General features: G+C 42.2%; 1 protein-coding gene across 4 annotated transcripts; it reads left to right on the top strand.

Moving 5' to 3' along the window:
• The first annotated feature begins 778 nt into the window (after positions 1-778).
• LOC118221686 (nascent polypeptide-associated complex subunit alpha, muscle-specific form-like) lies at positions 779-12,628 on the top strand. Of its 4 annotated transcripts, XR_004764164.1 has the most exons (4): positions 945-1,065; positions 3,594-3,658; positions 4,385-4,520; positions 5,540-6,259. XR_004764164.1 is itself a non-coding variant. In XM_035406974.1 (2 exons), exons 1-2 carry the CDS (start codon positions 956-958, stop codon positions 10,514-10,516), a joined length of 3,939 nt encoding a protein of 1,312 aa, XP_035262865.1. In that variant the 5' UTR covers positions 779-955; the 3' UTR covers positions 10,517-12,628. The 4 variants fall into 4 exon arrangements, 1 of the variants encoding a protein (XP_035262865.1); XR_004764163.1 differs by having other exon boundaries at positions 3,594-4,520; XR_004764165.1 differs by having other exon boundaries at positions 3,594-4,516.
• Positions 12,629-12,930: the final 302 nt, after the last annotated feature.

The raw sequence follows: 12,930 nt of genomic DNA on the forward strand, positions 1-12,930 counted from the left end.
GCGTGCTAACCACTTCAGCGTCACTGTCCGAGGAAGTCAAGACAAGTCAACAGACAACGTAAGCAAAGCATTGCAGTGGCTGCTCGAGTCAGACCTAGATATTTCTGTGATTAATAAAGTTGTCCGGGTGACTGATCAGGAAGCAAACCTTGTTGCTGCTCTTTGGCCCTAGGTTATTTGCACAAATTAAAATGGCAAAAATCAACAGAGAAAATAATATATATATATACTTTTTTTTTTAAACTGATGATACCGCAAAGGCCAATAATACCAACATGTGATCAGCAAAGCAGTGTTTGTAAATAATATGTTCAGAATATTATTATTAAACCACCAGACTGGCCAAATAAAGATTAAATTAATAAATTGCATTGTCATCAAAATTATATCAACCTCAGCTATCAGGAATATAAAGAAGTCGATATCACGCATCAAATGGTGAAGCCAGAGGCTGTAAGGACGAATTCATTGTAGCTTAATAATCGCTCCTAATGATAACTAAAAAGAGCAGTGTGGAATGCAGAGGTTGAACGGTTTATTTATTTGTTATCATTTATATAACGTTGACATGTGATATGTGTTCTGATCATTGCAAAGAAAAAAAACGTAGTCTTTCCATAAAAGAAAAATAAAATAAATAAAATCTTGTAAATACAGTAACTACGGCTGTATTTTTTTTAAAGATTCCTGTTATGTAACAATTGAACAAAGGAAAATCGAATCGCTGCGGATAAGAAAACGTTCATCTATAGAGGTTCATTTCTGCGCATGCGCTATCTAAAACTGCACGCCTGCAGCTAGGTGAATCTCGGCTTCACTGCCTGGCACCTCCTACCCAGTTCCTATTGTCGTTACTATCATTGCATACGGCGAGCATAATAAAGCAAAACTCTGGAAGCAAGCCCCTTTATTTTTTATTTTTTTGTGGATTTTTGATATAATTTCATCGCCCAGTATGGCAAAGTGGATGACCCTATCCGAGGTTCTGCAGATTTGGAGGCGTGAGTTTGAAAGAGAGAGCTACGGAGACTCACAAGCTCAGAGCATGGGCGTCGCTATCGACATGTAAGCATTTGTGGTAGTTATAACCATATGATGCATTTTACGTCTTTTACACAGTTATATGCAATTTGCTGCAGGGAGGCGTAATGTGTTGCATCGCTGATAATCTTATGTTACATTATGATGTGTAGGCCTATCATCGATAGGACCGGGCCATATTGTGCTAGCTAGTTCGAGGGGCAGGTAGCAGGTAGCTAACTTGCCCTTTTGGATCACTCAGCCTGGTTCGTTTTGCATTAATCATACCGTCGAAGGTGCATTAATAAGGCGATCTTACAGACGTTAAAACGTGATTATAAATTGCATATTTTGGTTGCATGTATGCACAAGTCGACCTTAAATGGGAATTTCGCCGAAAAAAGCAGACTTTATTTACAATGCACGTGCTGTCCCACATAAAGCACATGCAGTTTTGCACAATGTGATTGCACCATGTGTGAGAGCTAGTGTCTGAATTTGAGTTATGTTATCTTCTTGATGTCATTGTAGTACACCACATATTTGCATTGTTTTTGCATGCAGTTTATTTATTTATTGCTATTTACAAGTCAGTGAAATTATATAAATGCATTGCTTACAACTTTATCAAGAGACATTTTTCTTTTCATAAAATACCTATAGACTACTAGTGAAGTTAGTAAGGTGAATTATATAGGCTGCTTATGACGGCGCAATCATACAGTTTGGATAATTAGAACAAAGCAGTACAACCAACAAATAGCCAATGAACTAACATGCATAGTGAAAATCTTGTCAGTTACTCAGGGTATGGTATGAACACCTACCAAATGGCTGTGGTGGGTAAAATTGTCAAGTCAACTTCTATGGTGGTGGGTTGTTTTTTGTTGTATTTAACAAATAGGCCTACATATTTTTTTTAATAAAATGCATTGGATTTCTATTATTGATTTGGTTACAGATTTGAATGTCGCTCATACAATCCAAAGTCAATGCCACTGGCCATAGGCGATGTGCCATTTTGATCTACTGTCAAGACTTGACTCTTGCTGAATTGGTTGGTGCCCACCAATTATACAAAAATGCACCCGAACATGCCCGGCGACTCTTCACACGATGCTACGTGCTCTTGTAAGAGGATAGTGTGCAAACACACAGTATGTGGAGAGATTTACCTGGAATCTTTCAGCCTCCTGAAAAAAAAAAAAAAAAAGCCATGAAGCTGAAGATACAGGGAACAATAAGAAAAAGAGGTGCTTCAAACTTTAACGTTAAACTTCATGCATTTGTACCACCCTTCGTACGACAGATTTGCAGCCCAAATATAGGTTAATTACATTAACAATAGAATTAGACCAGGAGTATATTGTAGGCCTTAATAAAGTTAAATTGACAATGTAAAATTAATGCATTTTATATAAAAAATATAGTACAATTTAAAAGTATAGTACTGAATTTCAAAAGCAATCATAAAAAGCAAAAAATAAATGAATACAATGTTACAATACATATACAGGAACAACAAATGATGGCACAATTAAAAAAAAAAATTAAAAAAAACACTGGTTCAATTCAAATGTTGAAAGCCATCAAATAAGTAAATAGTAAATAAAGTAAAAAAAGTAAATAAACTTTCTTTAGTTGTGATTTAAAAACAAAAGTTGATGGTGATTGAACTGACGTTGAGTTGAGTTGACGTGACGTCTTTTGGACATGTTTTTGCTGAGCGTGAATAAAATCTACTACCGTGTAAGTAGAAAGGAATTTATGTCTAGAAATTACCAAAAGAATGAGGAATGAGTGGTGTTGTGTTGGGATCCGTTGGATTTCAATTCAGTTATGTTTACCCCCCAACATTTTTTTTTAGCATTTTTTAAAGGGTATCCTCAACATAGTAATGGTGTAACGTGGTTAAAGCAAAATAAGAATTTTGCGAGCACATGGCAATTATAGTCCACATTTGAAATGGTATTGAGGTTGGTTTTGAAATAGCAGAGGGATCAAGGTTAAAAAATCCCTGTTTTACATTGACCAACGCTAACATACACTGAGCGCTACCACACTCTGTGTAATACGCTGAAGGAATATGTCCAGTACACCCTGGTTTTGATGTTATTGATATCATAGCTTGGTACATTGTCATAGGAAGTTTCTGATTCATTGTTGACTGTTGGGACACATTGTGCATAAACTCTGCATAAAACTCGATTGGAAGGCCATTTCCTTCAGGAGCCTTTCTTTCTTATTGGAAACTTAAAAATGGCGACTTACAGTTTTTCGGGCTTTAATCTCAGCTCTTAATTCAATTGGTTCTAGTCTAAGTCCATTAAGTCTATTAAACAATTAAACGTATCCATCTTCCAAGAACTCCAATCTGGATTGCACAGTCATACATTCAGGCTCTAGGCTCCTTGCAGCACGTTGGGAGTCTAGCTGAAAACATTTGCTAAAAACATCCTACATTATGTTAGCAGTTTGGTGTTCAACAGTCGTCTCTTAACTATCAATTTATTACAAGGTATGCAAACCGAAGAAAGGATAAATGTCAGTAATCTTTATTTTATGTTTTCAAGGTATGCTTTGTTCTCAGTGTTGCGGTCTAACTGCACAGCCCATTCCCCCTGCACCGCCTGCTCTGGTCAGTGTCTGGTTCCATTGCCATGGTGATATATCGACCTCTTTTTGCATGCAGCGGCAATTTTTAAATTCTGAACTTTTAAACATAGTTTTGTGCTTGCGTACTACTGGTATGTTAGCTAACTAGCTAGCCAGCTCACAGTTGTGAATTACACTAGATAGCTAATATTTGCTAGCTAGCTAAGCTAGCTATGTACCTGGCAGTTGTGATTTACCTACCTAACATTAGCTGTTGGTACCAAAATGTATTGACTATAAACGTAGCTTCACAAGGGTACCAAACTAGCTAGCTAGCTGGCAGCTGTGAATTACACTATATAGTATAACAATTGCTAGCTAGATAACATTTGCTAGCTAGGTGGATACACTCACAAACCTTGTGAAACAAATAAGGCAGTTAGGATATTAGTCTGGAAAATGTCTAGATCACTAGAGCTAACTACCTAGCTAGCTATGTACCTACTAGTTCTGATGTATGGCAAATGATAGCCATAGGTGCCAAATTATAGCTAGCTCTCGAGAGGTTGGCGCTAAAGATTTGCCTGTGAACACTGGGTTGCACTTAGCGACATAAGTAGCATAAGTAGACATATAGCTATTAAATTATTTAGCCAGCAGCCAACAGGCTAGTAGTGGGCAAGATTGTGAATAAGCACATATGCAAAGTGCTATGCAATAAGAGGTCTACACATCACAATGTGATGGATCCGGATATTGATTGGAGCAGGCTGTGCAGTGGCAGCAGGCTGTGCAGAACAGAGGCGAGGGCTGTGAACGCGACATAAAGACTCGGTGTTATTCTGGTACGCGCACACCATCATGAAGAAAGGCAGTTCGTCCTCTGATTTCACTCGGATGTGTGAGTAAGTAATCATTTTGAATTATTAGCCAATGCTTTCTGTTGGAAAATACGTTTGATTATATTACAGTCGCTAGTTGGTTAGATATGTGATTGTTTAACTACCTTAGCCACTGTAGCGCGCAAAGAGACAACAACAAAAAAAAGCAGACTCTTGTTCTTGTGAGGAGAATGGGCTTGAAGTGGTCATGTCCTCGCAAATCTGGTAATACATTTTGCTTGTTTGATAGGGCTGATGAAAGCATAGGCATAGATATTGGTGGGACCTACAGAACCGCCAGTCATTTGTGCGTTAGCAGCTCAGACAAGTGTTCGCTAGAGCTGAGTCCCTATGTGTCTGATGGCTCAGTTGACAGCGTTGTGAAGGAGAAATAACTTGGATTACATGGACAGCTGCAGCGCTGGACGAGTAGATGTGAAATTCTTTTGGTATCCAGTTCGCTACCAAATCCCAATTCTGAGAAAAATAACGAACGCCATCTTCTCCAGGATGGATGTATGTATGCAGCCGATAGAAAACAGGAGGGCGAATTAGTAAGCTTGTCCCTCCAGTGGTGCTGCAGTTACGGCTGGGGCAAAGTCCAGCGTACTGCCCCGGCTGCGTGGGGAAAGATCCTGCGTCATGTGTACTGTATAGCCCATAGATTAGAGCTTGCATGCAAGGGCTCTATTTAAATTAAAAAAATGAAATAAAAACAGCAGTCTCTTGTTAACAGAAGAGGAAGCACTCAGTTGCCTTTACGCATTTTTGCTCATTAGGGAAAATTTAAAGGCAGACTTCTAAGTACTCTGTCAAAATCCACACATACCCGATGGTATGCTGTGGCCTATCTACTGAGAGCCTTGCACCACTTTCTCTGGGGATTTCAGGGAATCCCGAAGTACCTAGGGCAGGTAGCTTATCTGCAGTGATAAATGCATATGCTATCCTAGAACCTGCAATGCATCTGTTAACCTTTATATTCAAAGTATGTCTTGCTTTAATTGTAATGTGGTTTTCTTTTATGCTTATTTGTATACCAGATTCAGTGACCCAGATGCTACAGCACAGAGAGGTAGCACAGTGGGGACTATCTGCTGTTTTTCACACGACAACCTGACCCTCCTCGGCAAGATGCCAGTCGTGTTCCAGAGGGAAACTGTGATGATTCCAGACCAGTGGACCTTGAAAAAAAAAAAAACGCTCGTGCTGGGAACAAAGGCTTGAGAACACCACCTGGGCTGATCCTTCATCTTGTAGACATTTTGCTGGGTATCCCGGCATCCGCTGCTGACTGCGAGCGAGGTTTTAACATTACGACGGGGGCTAAGTGATTGGAGATGCAGACTTGAGTCTGAGACAATTTCGGATCTCCCGACCAGACGCCCTCTCCTGCAATCGCGGAATGTGACCCAACCTCTGACATTGAACTGTGGAATCGAGACTGCTTGTGGTCACGAAGACCACACTTTATGTGGTCTAGCTTCAACTTAGACATAACATTACTGACTTAGCCATTGCTTTACTGTGATGTTAATGGCAGTGGATAGCCTACATGCTACTTTATGAGAATTGTGCTTTATCTGACCTGATATTTTTTCCAATAAATTTCATTATGCATTTATTGTATGTCACTTTGGATAAAAGTTTCTGCCAAACAAATATAATGCAATGTAGCTTTATGGATAGCATGATTGGAGGGGGTATGCGTAGTTGAAAGCAATGGAGTTGTGTCCAAAATAAAACTCTCTTCAAAGGGTTAATGAGTGTCACTCGCTCTGTAAATTATAGAGTCTGTGTTTGTTCAAATTCCATGATTGCATTAAACACTGTGAAGCCATGACCATCATTGTGCACAATAAAATGATGTTCTAATGATCTTTGTTTTCTGAAGTGGCAGGCAAAAACTCTTGAGTGGCAGGCAGAAATTTTCATCTACCTGCCACAGTGCCTGATGGGGAGAGAAATTAATTTCAGACCTGGGCCCTTCGACAAAATACTGTTCAGATTTAAAATTTGTGGAGTTCCCCTTTAATTTTAGTTGTGCCTCTGGGGAATTTTAGTTGTGATTGGGACTGACATTTTTATTTTTATTTTTTGTTATTCACTCGGGGAATTACTCGGATAACTCAGGAAATTATTTTACATATCTCATATTTTGTTTGTCTTATTGTGTTTCCACCTTATTCAGGGTTGAAGATAATTCTAGCCAAGGCAGTCCTGGACCCTCTGCTGTCTCACCTTCAACACAGCCTCCACCTGCTGCTGCTTCTGCAAACCAAGACAGTCCTGGATCTTCTGCAGTCTGCCCTCCTTCAACACAGTCTCCACCTGCTGCTGCTTCTGCAAACCAAGACAGTCCTGGATCTTCTGCAGTCTGCCCTCCTTCAACACAGTCTCCACCTGCTGCTGCTTCTGCAAACCAAGACAGTCCTGGATCTTCTGCCATTTGTCCTCCTTCAACACAGTCTCCACCTGCTGTTGTGGCTTCTGCTAGGCCAGAGAGTCCTGGTAGCCTATACAGTCCTGGCCCTTCTGTTGTCTCCCCTCCTTCAAGACTGTCTCCACCTGCTGTTGCTGCTTCTGCTAACCTAGACAGTCCTGCTAGCCTGTACAGTCCTGGCCTTTCTGTTGTCTCTCCTACTTCAACACAGTCTCCACCTGCTGTTGCTGTTTCTGCTAACCAAGACATTCCTGCTAGCCTGTACAGTCCTGGCCCTTCTGTTTTCTGTCCTCCTTCAACAAAGTCTCCACATCCTGTTGCTGCCCATCTCCAAAGCTCTCTGAGTAAGTGGGATTACTCCCAGTCGCCACATGGCAAAAGACGAGTAATAGACCCAGAATCTAAGGAAGGATGGCATGACATCATCGACGAGGATGAGGAACCTGGGCAGTTCCCTGGACGCTATGCTGTCTGTACTCTGTCAAAACAGTCTCTAGCTGCTGCTGCTGCTGCTTCTGCTAGCCCAGACAGTCATTGTCCCTCTGCTGTATCTCCTCCTCCAACACAGTCTCTAACTGCTGCAAATACTTCTGCTGCTGCTACTGACGCTCATCTCGCAAGCTCTCTGGGGAAGTGGGATAACACCAAGTTGCCACATGCTAAAAGGAGGAAAATAGACACAGAATCTGAAGAAGGATGGCATGACATTAACGATGAGGATGAGGAACCTGGGAAGTTCCCTGGACACTCTGTTGTCTTTTCTCCATCAATACGGTCTGTAGTTGCTGCTGAGGCTGCTAGCCCAGGCAGTCCTGATAGCCCATACAGTCCTGGATCTTCTGCTGTCCCTCCTCCTTTAACACAGTCTCCACCTGCTGATGCTGCTAGCCCAGAAAGTCCTGCTAGCCCGTACAGTCCTGGATCTTCTGCTGTCTCTCCTACAACACAGTCTCCACCTGCTGTTGCTGCTTCTGCTAACCCAGACAGTCCTGCTAGCCTGTACAGTCCTGGCCCTTGTGTTGTCTCTCCCCCTTCAACACAGCCTCCACCTGCTGTTGCTGCTTCTGCTAACACAGATAGTCCTGCTAGCCTGTACAGTCCTGGCCCCTCTGTTGTCTCTCCTCCTTCAACACAGTCTCCACTTGCTGTTGCTGCTTCTGCTAACTCAGACAGTCCTGCTAGCCTGTACAGTCCTGGTCCTTGTGCTGTCTTCCCTCCTTCAACACAGTCTCCACCTCCTGTTGCTGCTTCTTCTGCTGCTGCCCATCTCCAAAGCTCTCTGGGGAAGTGGGATGACTCCCAGTCACCACATGCCAAAAGAAGAGTAATGGACCCAGATTCTGAGGAAGGATGGCATGACATCAACAACGAGGATGAGGAACCTGGGCAGTTACCTGGAAACTGTGCTGTCTGTTCTCCATCAACACAGTCTCTAGCTACTTCTGCTGCTGCTTCTGCTAGCCCAGACAGTCATGGACCCTCTGCTGTATCCCCCCCTTCAACACAGTTTCTAACCGCTGCTGCTTCTGCTCACCCAGACATTCCCGGATCTTCTGATTTCGTTCCTCCTTCAACACAGTATCTATTTTCTGCTTCTGCTTTCCCAGACGTTTCTGGACCCGCTGGTGTCTCTCCTCCTTCAACAGAGTCTGTAGCTGCTTCTGCTAGCGCAGACAGTCCTGGACCAGCTGCTGTGTCTCTTCCTTCAACACAGTCTCCACCTGTTGTTGCTTCTGCTAGCCCAGAGAGTCCTGGGCCTTCTGCTCTCTCTCTTCCTTCAACTCAGTCTCCCCTTGCTGCTGCTGCTCCTGCTGCTGTTCCTCCCCGCAGAACTCCTGTGAAGAGAACAATGGGGCATGACTTCCAGTCACCACGTAGCAAAAGAAGAGTAATCGATCCCGATTATGAGGAAGGATGGCATGGCATCAACGACGAGGATGAGGAACCTCGCCAGTTTCCCTTCCACCCAAAAAGGACGCCTGGAGTGCAGCTGGACTGTCAGCATAACTATACCCCATTGGAACTGTTCCAACTGTTCTTCAGCAAAGACACTGTGAAGATTCTCTGCCAGAACACTAATAAGAACATGGAGCGCAAGCGTCTTCAGGGGTTTCGTACAGCACATATTTTCAAAGAAGTGACTCCTGGGGACATGTCAAATTATATCTCTATGGTCATTTACCTTGGTCTTGTGAGGCCCTCTTCTTTCCGGGACCTCTGGAGGACAGACAAACTTCATAGCCACTACTTTCCCTCCAGTGTGATGCCAGGCTACAAGTTTATGGCCATTGGTTCGTACCTTCATATGAGTGACCCGGCAGAAGACGTCCTTAATGATCAGCTCAGAGGCCAGGAAGGCTATGACCCCCTATTTCGCCTGAAGCCACTACAAAACCAGATCCTCACAGCGTGCAGGGCATACTACCACCCTTATCAGAATCTGTCCATAGATGAGCGCATGGTAGCCACGAAAGGTCGCATTGGAATTAAGCAGTTCATGAAGGATAAACCGACGAAGTGGGGCTTCAAGTTGTTCGTCCTGGCTGACAGCAAGTCGGGCTACACGTGCGACTTCAGTGTATACCAGGGGAAGGCCTTCACTCCCAGTGGGAACGGCCTGAGCTACGATGCTGTTGTGAACCTGCTCCGGGTGCCTTTCCTTGGGACAGGGTACCATCTCTTTGTGGACAACTTTTACACCAGCACAGCTCTTTTCCGCCATCTCCACCAAATCCGCTACGGAGCTTGCGGCACCATGAGGGAGAACCTAACTTGCTTTCCAAAGACGACGGTGAATGCGCTTCCAAAGAGGGCTGATCGTGGGGACCTCAGGTGGATCAGGGATGGGCCTCTCCTGTACGTGAAGTGGAAGGACAACAGAGACGTATGTCTGTGTTCCACAATCCACAAGGCCTACAGTGGGCAGTCAGTGCAGAGACGTGTTAGGGACCCTAATGAACCCAGGTCCACTCGCGCTGTCCCTGTTCCTGACCCTGTGGTTCAGTACAACAAGTACATGGGCGGGGTTGACCTGTCGGATGCCCTCATCAAGTATTACAACGTCAATCAGAAGACCATGCGCTGGTATAAGAAGCTGTTCCTTCACTTTGTGGACATTGCGGTTGTGAACAGCTACATAATCCACAAAGAGTTGGTTCTGATAAAAGGGCAGAGGCCCATGACCCAGAAGCGATTCCGGGAGACTCTCTGCATGCAGCTGGCTAAAGTGGGCAAGCATGGCAGCACCAGACAGGAGAAGGTTGAGGAGGTAATGAAGATGGCAGCTCCCAAACCACAAGAGACGGTAGAGGAAAAGAAGCCACCGGAAGCACCAGTGCAGAAGACACCACCCTTTTCCTGTTTTCCTGTAACAGTCACAGATGTCAGCGGCACTGATTCTCGTTTCAAGTCCACGAGGGGGAGGAGGTCCTGCGTGCTCTGTAGCAGCAGAAAGATAGTGAACAAGACCATCTACAAGTGCAATTCTTGTGATGTCCCTCTCTGCATTGTGGTGGACCGCATCTGCTTTACAGAGTGGCATAATCTCAAAAACAGCCAGGCGCCCTCTAAGATGTGAACAAGCCTTATGTCGGCAGATAAAATTATAAAAAAAGGTTTCCAATTTCAGGTAAGAAAACATATGAGCAGTCTGTGCTAGTGTACAAGTGACTGTGACTAACAAGTAAATTAATGCATAGTTAATTACATAAATGACCAACAAGGAGAAAACGAACTGGCAGCTCTATTAAAACATTCACTTTTCTGAATTGCCTGGTGACAGGCAAACCCCACCCTTTGGAATATATACATGAATGTAAACCAGGTCTTATGTTTCAGGTTTGCTTGTTCTATTTGTACTTTTTTAGGTATTTGGTTTGCATAGGACCTAAATTTAAAGTATATAACAGTGAAGTTCTTGGGTGGATTTTCTGCTGATGTGTATTCCACATTCAAACACCAATGTTGTGCTGTTTCAGGATATATTTCATTTTATCCTTTTAATTAACCATTGGTTGTGTGGGAAATAATTCTGAATTAATTAACAGGTAGCTATGGTAACAATCACAACTTATTGTTGGATAATGGGGTGATAACATCCTACAAGGTTTACTGAGTATGCAAGTACTGCAGTGTCAGCCTGAACTTTGTGCTTTAGCTTGATGAGAAGACTGTGGAAGGCCAAAGCCTTTTAATGAGCTTTGCTGTTTTTGTGAGCAAGTGAGGATATAAGTGTGAGAAAGTAAACCAAAATACTCTAATCAGAAATTCACTATTGGTTCTTTTTTCTTACTGGGAACATTTTAAAATGTATTTTTACTTTTTTTTTAAACATAGCTTGCATTACCACTATGGTTTTCATTTCTGTTTTTCCCAGATTGAATGATGCATTCAAGGACTACAGTACCTACCAGTGCTAATGTTTTATTTTTTACTGTTTTGGCTTGTGTTGTTTTTTAATCATTGTTTCAGGCTGTGCTGGAAACTTGGGTTTGTCTGACAATGAATCCCAAGTAAACCTCAAAATTAATCTCATGGCTTGGTCATGAACAAAAATGTGGGGTTTTTAATAGAAGCCAGTCCACAAGCACAGTCTACAAAAATCTTGGGGAAAGATTCTGGAAGATTCTCTACGGCAGTGTAGCGATGTTTAACTATACACAGGAGCTTTGTGGCCTCTCCCTACCTCACTACGGGACTCCGCGGAGTCACGTTCTTCATTAATTTTTTTGGTTAAGCAAGGCATAATGACGTGCCTGTCCCCTTGCGACCAATAAACTTTCTGCTTGATCAGTTCAGCATCAGCTCGGGCCCAGGAACACCCCCTTTTTGGAGGAATGGGGAGCCTGATTTAACAAGCTTAAAATACCTGATTAGGTTATTTTACTGCTATTTGTTTTTGTGTTTTGTTTGTTGTGTGTATGTTGGTCTGGAATAGCGAATTCCCTGACCTTGTTGTTTTACATTGTTAAAACTTTATTTTATGAGACTAATTAGACAAACTAACCTCGTAAAATAGAGTAGCGTGTCACTAACTTTTAAGACAAATTAACCTTTGTTCAATGGTAGTACTGCTAACGTCTATGTTTAGCCGTTGCATAATTATAATTTCCTCGTATTAGGATCATATAATATTATTCCTCATTTAATACAAATCATAGTTTTCAATTAGTGTATTCACTTATTCATTATCATAACTAATACATGTATGTCATTTATTTCCAAACGATTGTCGTGTTTCTGTTATTTCACTTAGTTGGGCTCTACAGACGTACCAACTTCTTCTGATTGGTTGTCGAACTCCACTGTTCTGAACAAACCTGACCCCACCTCACTACAGCAGAATAGTCAGACCCCCCCCCCCCCCAATATACTACTATAAAAGTTTGTACACTGAACTGGAAGCTGTAACCACTACATTAGGGATACTTGAATCTGTCATATTGGGATTGTCAAAGTGTATTGTTTTTTTGTTTTCTGTTTCATTGTCTGTAAACAAGGGGGAATGTCATGTTTGCATATGAGCACACATATGTGTATGTATATGGATGTGATAGAAATACCGTTTTATGAATTCTTGCAGTTTATAGGTATGACATAGCTGTGCATGTATTTGTATGTGAGTTTCTTTCCTTTGTGTGTATGTATTTCGATATATGAAAATAAATTTTTTTAACAAAAAGCTACAACATTAAATGCTACTGTTTCTCATTAAAAGACAAAATACTTGTTAAAAAAGTTGGTGTTTTACATGTGCAGTGATGTGATACTAAGCCCCAATATGTTTTACATTATAATTGTTTCTGAACCACATGAATGGTCTTGTTTTAGCACTCGCATACATATATGTGTGTGTGTCTGTGTGTGTGTGTGTGTGTGTGTTACTTAAATGGGAACTTTGTCAAAAGAACAAAAAAGGGCATGTGTGTCCTCTCCTTATTCAAGAGGATGAAAGAAGATGTTGATGCTGACTGTTAACAAATATTATATGGA

Source organism: Anguilla anguilla, chromosome 2 (genome assembly GCF_013347855.1).
Source record: "Anguilla anguilla isolate fAngAng1 chromosome 2, fAngAng1.pri, whole genome shotgun sequence".
Classification (NCBI taxonomy): domain Eukaryota; kingdom Metazoa; phylum Chordata; class Actinopteri; order Anguilliformes; family Anguillidae; genus Anguilla; species Anguilla anguilla.